Source organism: Papaver somniferum, chromosome 7, assembly GCF_003573695.1.
Source record: "Papaver somniferum cultivar HN1 chromosome 7, ASM357369v1, whole genome shotgun sequence".
NCBI lineage: Eukaryota > Viridiplantae > Streptophyta > Magnoliopsida > Ranunculales > Papaveraceae > Papaver > Papaver somniferum.
Window position 1 is genome coordinate 200,112,620 of NC_039364.1, and position 14,342 is coordinate 200,126,961.

The following is a 14,342-nucleotide window of genomic DNA, read 5'->3' on the forward strand; positions in this document are numbered from 1 at the left end:
TGCATTCATGGAAATTGCATCAGCAATCTCTGCTGCCTTATGAACCTTGATTATCTCAAGACGACGACGAAGCCAGCTTACATTGAATCGCAATATCTCACAATTCGAGATCATTTCATCCCATTGGTGCAGTTCATGTTTTTGATGTCTCGCAAGTGCATCTGATTCATTTCCTCGTTGATCGGCAATAACCCCGCTACCGTGGTTAAAAGGGTTGGAAGAAAACCTTTCCACACTTCTGTGGTAGCAATGTGACCATACTTCTTCCAGATCTTGGTGTACAGAGACGCATAACATTTGGGAATCACGAATCCGCCGACCATTTCATTGCCTGGGAAGGTATTAATCAATGGGGCTTCGAATAAAAGTCCAGCGGTTGGGTATTCACGAGCATGGACATTGTCTCCAGTCTCCACGGATCCTGCAGAATCTTCACATGCCTGGTTGCTGCTTTCCTCAACCTCAACCACGGTCACGGACTTTCCACTCTTTCTTCGTCTAGCATCGACGACGACACGGACATCCGCCTATGGTGAAACGAAGGAGTGTTAATCCCGGGACTCAGTACAATCTCAAGATTCATAGGTTTACTTATAGACGATCCAGCTTCAGCACGAACTGATCCATACCGGGCAGGAGCTCTAACAGTCCGCTTAGGCCTTGCATTATGAGGAGTAACATTCTTCTTACAGTCCTACGACAAATCATTCTCTTATGATCAACAATCTCGATCGAACAGAGACAAGAAAAGAGAAGAATAAGTGTACAACTTACTGAGATAGACGTTGCTATTTCACGCTTCGACTGAAGATCATCTTGAGAAGAAATGCTATTGCTCGACATGACGGCAAGGAGGTAGGATCAAAACTTCTCTGCACGATGAAACTGACTCAGGAATGGAAGAAATATTTGCGTGGATCATAGATTTGGAGTCTTGAAGATATATATATAGGCGATAGTCATCATGCGAATAGTCAACTCAGTTACGAGTTTCACTGAAACCCTAGGCTTCAAAGATCGATACCGAAGACGCGGAGGAAAATAACACACTGGGGACTGAACATCACGGGTCAAAGGATAGGCCACGCGGCCTTGTACACGTCATGAATTCTCAGGTGTGTTATGTTACTTCTCATGAAAATCGACAAGTCATGATGAATTTGGATATGTGGACATTGGTCCATGTCATGGATTAGAAGAAATCGACGTTAACAAAATGTTCATCATTCAGAAGAAAAGTCTAATTGAAGTAAAGTCGTTTAAACAGTCAAAAGAAAGATATCCACTATGAAGACTAAAAGGGAATGCTCTAACGTAAAGAAGATAGTAAAACTACTCGTCGGACTCATCCGATCAGTCTTCATCGTCTCGTCACTTCCTTCTCGGAATCATCTTCTTCAGAGTCACTGTCAGGATCATTGGTGAAGTCCGGTGGACGGAAGATAACATCATCATCTGAATCCGAGTTCTCTCTGCTTCAATTCAACTTCAATTTTCTTCATCATCCTCTGATGCTCTCTTTCATATCGATCAGGCTTAATGTAACGCTCGGATGGTTCCCATGTGATCTCTCCTTCGAAGCATCAGCATCAGAATCAGAAGGCACCCCATCCAAGAATTGACGCTTCTCCTCAACCCTCTGTCTCTTACGCCGGGTGCGATCTTTTTCACGTTGACGGGCATCCTCCTTTTTGTCTTCAGCTCTTTTCTTTTCGAGTTCAGCAAAAGAGACTCTTCGCTCACCCAAGGAACATTAGGCTTCGCCCTTCCTGGGTAACCCTAGCCTTTGATTTCGCTACAGGAGCGTCGGAATCCTCATCAGAAGAGCCAGAGGAAGAAGAGGAATACCAGTAATCGTAATTGCTGTTATTGTTGGTCGACATTTTCTGGAACCGGAAGATCAAAGATTACTACTATGTAAACAAACCAACATCAGCAAAAAATAACTCTTAACTCTTACCTTTTACTTCCTAATAGTGATAGTTGCTAGAGTTAACACCTCAAAATCGTTCGTCTCTTCGAAAACTGCAAAAACGAACGAAACTTTATTAATTTCCGAAACTGAATTTTCATGAAATTACGGACACAATTTTCATAATGTGAGCATTCACACAACTGACCTATGAAGTTTATACCAATAAAATATTTCATCATAAATATATTGTCTATCTTCGAAGGTTCCTCAAAACACACGTTTTGCTTTTTCAAAACAACAATTAATGCAACATTGCTTACATAAATTCTCAAGAATTTTATCTAATGAAAACAAATTCATGCAAATAAAATATACCATCATATATTACACAATATATGTCACGGCTGCATATATATAAAAAAAAATTATTTTTCCTTCGTATCGTCGTTATTTGTCTTTAAAACGAAGGTTTATTTCAAAAATATTGTGAAAGCTCACATCTCATACATATGATAAAGTTTTGTATTTACATGAAAGCTCATAAGCAAAATTTTATCACTGGACACAAGTTCATCATACATATTTTCCTTCGTGTCGTCGTTATTTGTCTTTAAAACGAAGGATTATTCCGATTTCATGAAAATTCACTTCTTTTATGATGAAACCTTGGTATACATGAAAGATCATACACTAAGTTTTATCATTGTACCTAGGTTCATATTTAAAAAAAAAATCTCTCCTAAATCAGGGATTATAGTTAGTTTTCAAAACTAACGATCGAACGTACATACGTTTTCAAAAAAACGAGGGTTTTTTCATAAAACTCACACTAATATACACACATGTATATAACTTCATCATGATCAAAGCATGAAAAACCCATGATACTCATGGACGTCAGCAAAAAAAAAAAAAAAAAAACGCACCTGGTCGGCCGGAATTTGGCCGGCGGCAACGGCGACGGCGGCGCTGATCGGCGGAGAACTTCTCCTGCTCCTGTTGATGTGAAGGTGGTGGAGGGGTGATGGAAGCACTGGTCGTGGAGTTAAAAAAAAAGGGATTAATCCCTTTTATATCAATTTTTATTTCCAAAACCTAATTTTCTAAGGATTTCCTTATTGGGCCCGACCCGCGAATCCTAACCGACCACGGACTCGTCGTCCAAACCAGCGGTTCAACACCAATTTATGCTCATCAAATGACGCTCCAATCATGACATTGAAGCCTTCATCAAGTCGTGGTTTGCTAATGCTTTCTAAATCCGGTAACGTCTCAACTTACGACTAAGTTCAATTACTGGTATTATTATTTATGGCCGAAAAATCACCATTTAATGCTGACTGAGGAACACAGCTTTCCTCAGTAAGCAGGGGACTTAATGTAGATGGTGGATTTTCGACAATGGCTAAAATCGTAAACTCATAATTATACGAAGCTCTGATTCAGCGATCAGACGTGAGTATCGAGACACGGGTCTCTCATCGAATTCTCAACGGAGAGTATTTTCTCTTAGAGTACATGTAGATATGTAGTCTCACGACTGGACAACAGCATATCTCATGAATACTGAACACTTTCAGTGATTATTTCTATATAGTATCACGAGATGGACGGCTCCTAGACAGCTTGCTCTGCTAGTATAGAGCGATAACGTCTTCAGGAACAAACAACGAGTTTACCCTGACTATATAAAGGATATGACTTACCAACAAGCTCATATGGGGATAATTAATGCTACTAGACAGCTTGCTCTGCTAGTATAGAGCCACAAAGTTAATTATTCCTAATTACAATTGCTCTTATTCCATGGTGGAATCCACGACTGGTCCCATGGAATGGCAATAACAATTGTTCTGATTCTATGATCGAATCCACGGCTTGATCTCATAGAATAGCAATAACTATATTATCTCATTACTCCGATTTCATGATCGAATCCACAACTGGTCTCATAAATGGTAATAGATAAATCTTAATTACTCCGATTCTATGGTCGAATCTACGATCCCATGGAATGGTAATGCTCACTTTATTATTCTAAATTCGTAGTCGAATCCTCAGCTGATCCTATGAATTAATAATAAACACCTTATTACTCAGTTTTGTGAATTATTCTCCACTGAATTCCACAATTAGTAATAAATAATCAACAACCGGGCGTCTGAGCTACCTCTAAGTAAACCCCGATTCAAATGGTAAAAGTGTATTCAACGACGATACACTAACAGTCACCGCACGAACGAGTATTTCAAAATACAACGAAACGATGAACCTATGCAAAATAGGGAAGAAAATAATAAATAATTAAAAATATTGACCACGGTGCTGGGAACACAGACACACGACCGACCGACGGTGTCGTGGTCAATTCCACGCCTGTTTTATATTTTTATTGCATTTTTATTATTTTCCATGATTTGATGAAAATTCTCTCATTTTATCAAATCTCCTTCGTCTCGAGGAAACTCCTCGGTTTCATGGTATTTTCATAAATTCGTAAAAAATAATATAAAATTAAGGAAAGAAGTGTGGGCGTGGCCGTTGGCCAACCGGCCATGCCTTGGTCCTAGCTGGCCCCACACCTCACGGTTCCTCATTATTTTATTATTTTTCTAATTTCATGAAAAACTCCTTGATTTCATGGTATTTTTTGCACAAATCATCATATAATAATAAAATAAAATAATGAAAACTTGTGGGACCGGGCCACTAGCCGGCCGGCCATATCCTAGTCGGTCCCACACTCCCTTTGCTTTATTATTTTATTATTATTTATCCTATTTTTCCTTGAATTCATCAAATTCCTTGATTTTATGGTATTTCTCTCAAATTAGGAAAAATTCCCTCAAATCATCAAAAATACCTAAAAATATTAAAAAATTATGAAAAACTCGTGGGACCGGTCCATAGCCGGCCGTCCATGCCTCCATGGTCCCACACGCCCGTGTTTTTATTATTTTAATATTTTGCTTCCAGGAACTCATGAAAACTCCTTCAATTCATGGAAACTCCCTAAATTCATCAAATTTCTCAAAATTCATGAGTTTTTCATAAAATCATCAAAATATTATAAAATTAAGGAAAAGGCACCACAGGACCGTGGTCACGACCGGCCGACCATGCCTTGACCACGGCGTTCCCACGCCTCCTCATTCCTTATTTTATAATTATTTTTCATCATCCCATGGTGTTTTCCTCAGTTTCGTCGAAATCCTAATTTTGGCATATTTTCTCGAATGGATGCTCAATTGCACGCCAGAAAATATCAAAATTCTCAGGACTGAGATGCGGACGCCTTGGGGACACGAGCACGCTATCTTTACTGACCAAGATTGGCTCTTTGGCTCACGGAAGCCGGTCCCATCAATTTTCACAATTTTGACCTAATTTGCACGATTGCTCGTATTAGGTCCAAAACTCTTCCAAACACTTTGGATTTTCATGAAGTGATCGTCAGGTGGTCACGTGACAACCCAGGGCCGGTTTCATGACTCCATGGTTGGTCCCTCGCCTCGTCATAATTAATTAGGTTTTCTCACCTAAGGCTTAGACGAGTGTTTTTTAATAAATGATTAAACCAGCATTTAATCATTCTTTCACCAACAAATCGTCAACTCTACAAGGACTTCTTCGTATTTGCTCACGTGAGCATATGGACACTACATGGTTGATCCACGGTCCCATGTAGTCGCTCCCTCCTTCGTCCCATGGTTAAACTTCTGACGAACCATGAATTGATCATCAATTGATCAAATTAGGGTTTCTGAATCCAAGGATCATCATTCCAGATTCCAACCTTAATAATTTTACAACGGCCTCATGGTCATTAATTTTATTAATTATACTCGGTTCAGCGACCAGTATTCTAATTAATATTTTTGGTACGCTGCCAATAATCCATCAGATGAGCAAAACATGCTCAGACGATCAAATATTCAACAATTCATCACATGGGAAACACTTGCTCAGATGATAAATATTTGATCAAACCAAGGAATATTGGTTCAACAATCAATATTCAACGATCCATTGAATGATCAATACTTGCTCACTTCATCGTAAGAACTATACCTCTGTCTCATGACATGTTTAATTCATGAGTTTCAGAACATCATGTTCAATTTAGAAACTACATGGACTCATCGTCCCATCAAACCACGAAGTCATCAATTGAATAACAAACCACGAGACGTCAATCGTGTCACTTGGGGGGATATCACTTAGGGTTTTGGTCTGGCGGTCTACGGCACGTGTGTTCAAACACACGATGGAATGTGAGCAAGTCGTGCAATCAGTTGAAGGAATTCACGAGGTAGTGGGTGGAAAATTGACTAAGTCTCCACATGTTGAGCAACTGGTTTCAAACACGATCTCCACTTCCCCACTCCTTGATTTCATCAACTGTCACACTTCATGGAGTCATGGTGTCTAAAATTCCAGCAATATAAATAAGTCTCTGAATCATGATTGAATCATCAACATCATCAGTATCATCAATCTCACGTCTCATCGACAACACGATATTATCAACTCATCAATTGAGCAACTACTCTCAATTGAGCAATTTCAATCATTCAGAGCTTATCATATTCAGAATTCACACACCCACAATCTTTGATTACCATTGATTCCACGCATTTCTCAGCTTCCCTCCTACAGATCAACCCATCCTCTCTTGTGACCGAATTTACTCTGGAACGGTCATTGTCTTGATTTAGTCCAGAGTACTACAGATTGATCACTCGAATATAAAGCACCCCCTTTGCAGCGGTGCATCTGTGTGAGGTTTAACATTTCGCTCGGTTCGAGGAGTCTCCTCCGTATGGTCGTCTCCTCAATTCCTTAAAAACCAACAAATCGTTTTTCCCCATCTACAAAAGTAAATGACACAACAAGAGTTTGTTAATGAGGAAACCATGAATGTAGAAAAATCCCGGAACCTAGTCCATTTTTGAATACTCTCAGAATTATGCCGATATACAAAGAACAAATCCAACTTCGTATATTTGAGACCAAGTAACCTACCCCTAGTTACTTAGTTCCCTCAGTATCCATGCGTCTATGACCGTCTGGTCACCCACGTGAAATATCCCATGACAAAAATCATTATCTTGAGTTGTTTTACCGATGTAAAGTCTTAAGCACTCAACTCCTTTTGACCGTGTTCCAAACAGTAAAGGAACAAAGCTGTTCGGTAACTACTCCAATAATCTTTTAGAAAAAAATTTTGTTGAGTTGTGACAAAGTCTCTTTCGTGAAAATTAGTAAACTTCTTTGTCGGGTAAGATTAATCCAAATTAGTAACTTAGATTCGGATTCAGAACCATCAGATTCAGATATTGAAGAATACCACCAAATGATAGTTGGCGATCAAACCGACTATATCATCAAATCTATCAAAGATAAACCGGATCTAAGTCGGATCCCAGCCGATCAATATATGTGCACAAAATCCCAAGATACAAAACCATGCCAATAACAAAAATTTTCTTATCTTCAATTGCCTTCTTTTGTACCTGCACACCACAATCTTGAATCCACTTATGACCGATCACACACAGAACGGAGTCTGTTAACAATGGATGATCACAAGTTGTGATATAAAAATAATTCTAAAGATCCCATCAATACTTTGATCTAGTTTGAATGACCCTTGTGTCATAAAATAAGGCTCTCAAGAATAATCAAACTAGGAGCAATCAAAGTTTCAACAACAGTTAGTCAATCAAATCAATAATCGAAAATTAAAATAACAATGCTCGCAGAGCTTCTTGATCCCACAGAAGTCTTTAAACGGGAGGTCGTAAGAGATTTTTCCTAATTAGGGTACTTTCCTCTCCGGATAGACGACTCCACCAGAAACAACACGAATGAAGTTTGTCTGACTCTTAGAATAGTTTTCAAGAAATGCAAACTCAACTATTTATAGACCAAGGTTGTTTGCACAACAAGGAAATTCTAAAATCGAAAATAATCTCAAGATATTCAATAAGTACCTAATTTAGGTTTTCATAATTCCAACTAATATCCAACCTGTAATTCTGAAATCTCTCATTAGAAAATCTAATATTAGTTTAGTACTTAACTATTATAACTTTTCGAGAGATATGTTTTGTATTTGCTGGAAAATCAAAAGCATATACAACAGAACCTCTATATAAGAATACTTCATATAGGAATAACCTCCATATAAGAATAAAAATTTTTGGTCCCGACTTGGGCCAGTTATATTTAAGAATAATCTCCATATTGGAATAAGTCATATTTTTTTTCCGGTCCCGACTTAAGGAACTAACCTGAAAAAGTGGGGGTATAAAAACCTCACCCAATAATTCGCTCAGCAATTTGTATGGACTAACTCCAATATACTTTTAACAGAATCAACTAGACAGTCAGACTCAATCTTAATAAAAAGTATATCAAAGAGTTATATCTCACTTTCTCGAGTCAATACATACTCAAGCAAATAGAAAAATGCGAGTCTAATTGAATACAAGAGAAATTAAATTTAACGGTACCAAAGACCAATGTTCAAGGATCAATCAATTTCAATCAACAACCAAAGGTCGGATTTCCAAATTGATCGATTCAACGCACAACCTGTGATATTTCAATTATATAACAAAATATAATGCAGAAAAGAAATAACACAGACGCCATAAGTTTTGTTAACGATGAAACCGCAAATGCAGAAAAACCCCGGGACCTAGTCCAAATTGAACACACACTGTATTAAGCCTCTACAGACACTAGCCTACTACAAACTAACTTCGGTCTGGACCGTAGTTGAACCCAAATCAATCTCACACTGATCCAAGGTACAGTTTCGCTCCTTATGTCTTTGATCCCATTGGGATACTATGCACTTGATTCCCTTAGCTGATCTCACCCACAACTAAGAGTTGCTACGACCCAAAGTCAAAAGACTTTAATAAACAAATTTTTATCACACTGAAAAGTCTACATGAATAAATAATCTGTCTCCCACGGAAATACCTACGAGTTTTGTTCCGTCTTTTAATAAATCAAGGTGAACATAAACCAATTGATATACCGGACTTATATTCCCGAAGAACAACCTAGAAATATCAATCACCTCACAATAATCTTAATCGCCTAGCGAAACAAGATATTGTGGAATCACAAAGAATGAGACGAAGATGTTTGTGATTACTTTTCTATCTTGCATATCAGAGAAATTAATCTCAAGCCAATCTTACGATTGTACTCAAATGCGATAGAAATATCAAGATCAGATCACGCAACTACAGAGAAAATAGTTGGGTCTGGCTTCACAATCCCAATGAAGTCTTCAAGTCGTTAACCTACATGGTCTCGGTAGAAACCTAAGGTGAAAGGAGAATCGACTCAAGCTTATACAACTAGTATCACACAGGAGGTGTGGGGATTAGGTTTCCCAGTTGCTAGAGTTCTCCTTTATATAATCTCCAAATCAGGGTTTGCAATCTAAGTTACCTTGGTAACAAAACATTCAATATTCAACGTTAGATGAAAACCTGATTAGATTCAAGCTAATATCTTTCAATCGTTAGATCGAACTTAGATTTTTATACACAAATGAAATGCTCGTTCATTTAGGTTTGTGTAACCGTACCTAAACGTGTGCACCTAGTTGGTTCAACAGTAGTTAACCAGATGGTTAGCCATATGAGTACTTTCGTATCAACCATATTCATCTTCACCATAACTAGTTCAAATGACTCAAAAAAATTAGTTAGAGGGTTGTTCAATTTCTTAGATCTCATAGAAGTATACAAGACACAATCGAAGAAAAAACGATTTTGATTCACTCGAATCAATTCATGAATATTATATCCACGGTTTGCAAATATGCATTCCTTAGTTTATATATGTCTTTGTTCATGAATAAACGGTTTTTAGAAAATAACCCACTCAAGTATGCACACCGGTACACATACTTAGGTACATGTATTGAGTTTGTTTTAAGTTCACAAACTCCGGCAGTAATTCACGGGACGTGAACTTCCGGCAGTATGCGTACAGGTACGCGGACTCTAGTTCTGGTTATCCTGAGCAGCAAAGTACGCATACTTCGGTTCAAGGATTTTGGACTTACACAAGTATGAGTTCACATACAATGTTTATATGCATTCAAGGTTATATATTCTAAACTCTCATTTCAATCATTGAAACATTCTTAGAGGATGGATGTTATATAGAGGTTATTCACACACTATTTTTCATCAAAGCGATTTTCAAGATTTTGAAATAATCAACATGACTTTCGTTCATTATAAAGATGAACTTGGCCAAAGCGAAAGCTTACCAACATATATTTCGAGAAAAAGATAAGCGAGATGAACTCGACTCGAACAATGTGTATAATTGAAGTCTATATAGCAATACGACTTTTGTCTCAAGATAGGAGATAAAGTAGATAGACTTTTGAGTGATAGATAAGTTCAAGTCTCCACATACCTTTTAGTCGATGAAGTTCCACCAGTTCCTTGAGTAGTTCTTTGTCTTTGTATGATGAACGTCGTGGAGTCTAGAGCTCCACTACACTTTCTATCCTAGTCCGAGACTTAGCTATAAGTAGACCAGAAATCAAGACGTATAGTTTTGGCAACTAAACTTGACAAAGAAGCTTGAGATAGTAACACTTGCGAGTTCGACCGAGCAGTGATCTAACAATCTCCCCTTTTGTCAATACATATGGAATACAAAATAAATAAACTTTGCAGCTTCTCTTCCACGTGCATGATCTCCTTGGTTCTTCAACATTACTCGAAATCTTCGTCACTTCCAAGTACTCCAGTGATTCTAAAGATATCCAGCGCATCATCATCGTTGTTGATGATCCATAGCCATAACAATGAGAAAAGAAAAGCTGTCAATCATTATTACACAATGTCATAGTATTATTACACATCATCAAAATCCAACTGTATCACAACTTCGACAACAATACTATGGTGATATGTATCACTCCCCCTTAGTCAATACTTCATCACACATGAAAACCACTCCCCCTTACATAATGATCCGAAAACCATATGTATTTGTGGTGTGAACTACACATTAATTCTCTCCCTTTTGTCAATAAAATTGGGAAAGGTACGAAAACTAGTGGGATCCTAATGAAATTTCCATAGAAACACTTCATGACCAAAAGAAAGCACTTATCAACCTTTTTAGATGCAATCATATAGCCGAAACTAAATGCATTCATCGAGGAGTTTATAAAGATACAAGATAACCCCTATAATATTCCACAGCCGCACTCTCCATAAAGATTTGGCAATTAAGCTCAAGTTCAATTAAGAACTCTCCCCCATAAAATTTCATTCCCGAAAGAGCAACAAGAGCGACCTTAATTTCACAAGAAAAGAAGGATTTCTTTGGACAACAAAAAAATCACATAAGAATATGAATTTGTATTCAAAAACTCAATTAAATTAACCACAAGAGAATCCATGAGTAATTAAATCGGAAATACTCAATATAAGAGAACTTACGGAGCCACACAGTATATACATAAAAATATGGATCAGGGAAGATCAATACTGCGGAATAAAGAAATATTCATTATATCTTTCATCACTATTTGCACAATGACATACAATAGACTTAATCTTTGTAAACAAAAGCTCATCCTTTCTTCCATCAATATTTGCATAATGACATAAAAGGCTTAACTTTTGTTTGTAAAAAGTTTATTCAATCTTTTACCAATACTTGCATGTGAAAATTCATCACAACCTTATTGAAGATTATGATTCTTGCCCAAGGGAGACAAACAAGAATCATCTCAAACAGAACTACAAAATGTAATTCCTCCAATCCTCAACAGGACTAAGTGATTTCTTTCGAGGGGACGAATTATTTGTTATTCCTTGTTTCTGTTTTTCCTTCAAGAAAGAAGAGTTATTCACATCATTCTCTCCTCTTTTTAGAATTGTTTCGAAAAACTTGGTTGTTGATTTTCGCAACCTATAAATGACTTTGCAAGCCTCTTTAGAAAGTAAAGAGGATTTCAAAGTATATTTCCTTTTTGTCTTCTTAAAACTAGGTTTGACAGAGGGAAAATATTTTGACCTTTAGTGCATACAGTTTCAAGGTTCCTGATTTCTACATAGGGAGACCAAACAGTTCGGTAAGTCCTTATAGAGTTCTATATCATCCTCTTTAGGTTGATTTGAGAGTGATATATAATTAGGAGCAATTTGCTGATAATGCTCGAAAAAATTAATCGAATAAGTTCGACGTTTCTTATTAAGATCACAACTGTGAGTGATAGCAATCTCCTGTCTTAAATAAAACAGTTGACATTCCGGATCTTCAATCTTTTTAATCAAGGTTTCCTTTTCTAGTTGAAACACTTTTAGGGAAATAAGATTGTGCATCGTGGAGTAATCAGGACTATTTGGAGGACATGTGTGATTATCAGCAAAGAGATTAAGAGAACTTTCACAGATATAATCCTCAAGACAATAGTCAAGAGTAGCAATCCATGCTTTAGTTAACTCACTTGACTCCTTATCAGAACTTGTGGAAGAGTCATGGATACTTCTATAGAACTTGGAACAAGTTTTATTATCATAGATTTTCTGAACTTTTCTGTCCTCTTTTTTACTGACTGAGCTTTATTTTGAGACTTTCTTTTCTTTTGTCTAAGAGTTTTCTTTAGCTGTTGTATAAACAGTGACAGAGTTGAATTAAATCAATTATAATCCCTTGTTAAAAGGCGAGGGTACCCAAATATACCTCAAGTTAAAACTTGTCCTACCTATAAGTCCTTTCTCCGAAAGTGATTGTCTATGGACTGAGTCGAGACAATACAACTAATCGGTTCACACTTCGTGTGATCGTCTATGGGTACGAGATCGAGACAATACAACAACGAAGTATGTTTACATGATACAAAGGTTCGTACTTAACCAAACACAATGGGATTTCTTATAAATTAAATAGGAATTAACGTTTGTGTATTTACTTTAATTATAATAAGACAATTATAATGCGGAAAATAAAAGTAAATGACACGGCAAGATTTTGTTAACGAGGAAACCGCAAATGCCGAAAAACCTCGGGACCTTGTCCAGAATTGAATACTCTCAGGATTAAGCCGCTACACAAAATTACACCTAACTTCATATAGTTGAGACCAAGTAACTAACCCAGTTATTGATAGACAGAAGAATCATGGTATCCACTTCCTTGTACTAGAGAAAGCATTACGTATGTATGGTGGAGATCATATTCACTCTGGTACCGTAGTAGGTAAACTGGAAGGGGAAAGAGAAATAACCTTGGGCTTTGTTGATTTACTACGTGATGATTATATTGAAAAAGACCGAATTCGTGGTATTTATTTCACCCAAGATTGGGTATCTCTACCGGGTATTCTTCCTGTGGCTTCAGGTGGTATTCACGTTTGGCATATGCCTACTCTGACCGAGATCTTTGGAGATGACTTTGTACTACAGTTCGGTGGAGGAACTTTAGGACACCCTTGGGGTAATGCACCGGGTGCTGTAGAAAATCGAGTAGCCCTAGAAGCGTGTGTACAAGCGCGTAATGAGAGACGTGATCTTTCTCGTCAAGGTAATGACATTATCCGTGAAGCTTGCAAATGGAGCCCTGAGCTAGCAGTTGCTTGTGAAGTATGGAAGGAAATCAAATTCGAATTTGAAGCAATGGATACTTTATAATCCAGTAATTACTATTCATTCCTTTAATTGAATTGCAATTTAAACTCGGCCCAATCTTTTACTAAAAAAGGATTGAGCCTAATAATGAATAAGGTTCCTATTTTATTTTCCAGGCATATATACATACTGGATTACGGTATACAAAATATTAAATACAAAATATAGTTCACCTAGTTCCGTATTTATTCCCACGCCTCCGACTTATGAATAAGTCACGTACTTGGAACAATTCCTTTGGATCGTATTCCAAACAGTAAAGGAACAACAAATCTGTTTGGTATCAACTCTATTCAACCAAGTGATATGAGTCAGACAGAGGCTCTTCTGTTTATCTTAACATAAACTCCTTCGTCAGGTCCTTAGATCTATCTTATGTTCAATTACCGAAGTAATCGTTTAAGATTAAGCCAACTACACCTTTGATCCGAAGAACCGTGTTGATGTAGATCTACTCAATTAATCAATCCAATCTACCACAAGGATAAACCGATTATAAATTGGATCCTCTTTTACCGAAACAAGTATTGTGCACACCAAAGATTATAAAACCCAAGTCATATCTTCAATATCTTCTTTGTCTTCAATCTTCTTAAATCTTCAATAAAAACCTGCACACAATCACTTGAATCTCTTGTGATCAATCACACACATAACGGAGTATGTTAACAATGTATTATCACAAGATCGTCTTTAGAACTGACAACAGTCTAAAGATCCCTGTCGAAACTCTG

General features: G+C 37.3%; 1 protein-coding gene across 1 annotated transcript; it reads left to right on the forward strand.

Annotated features, from left to right (window-relative positions):
• The first annotated feature begins 12,459 nt into the window (after positions 1–12,459).
• LOC113295805 (ribulose bisphosphate carboxylase large chain-like) lies at positions 12,460–13,611 on the forward strand. The gene is made up of 2 exons (XM_026544132.1): positions 12,460–12,487; positions 13,082–13,611. The coding sequence occupies exons 1-2, from the start codon at positions 12,460–12,462 to the stop codon at positions 13,609–13,611; spliced, it is 558 nt and encodes a 185-aa protein (XP_026399917.1).
• The last annotated feature ends 731 nt before the right edge of the window (positions 13,612–14,342 follow it).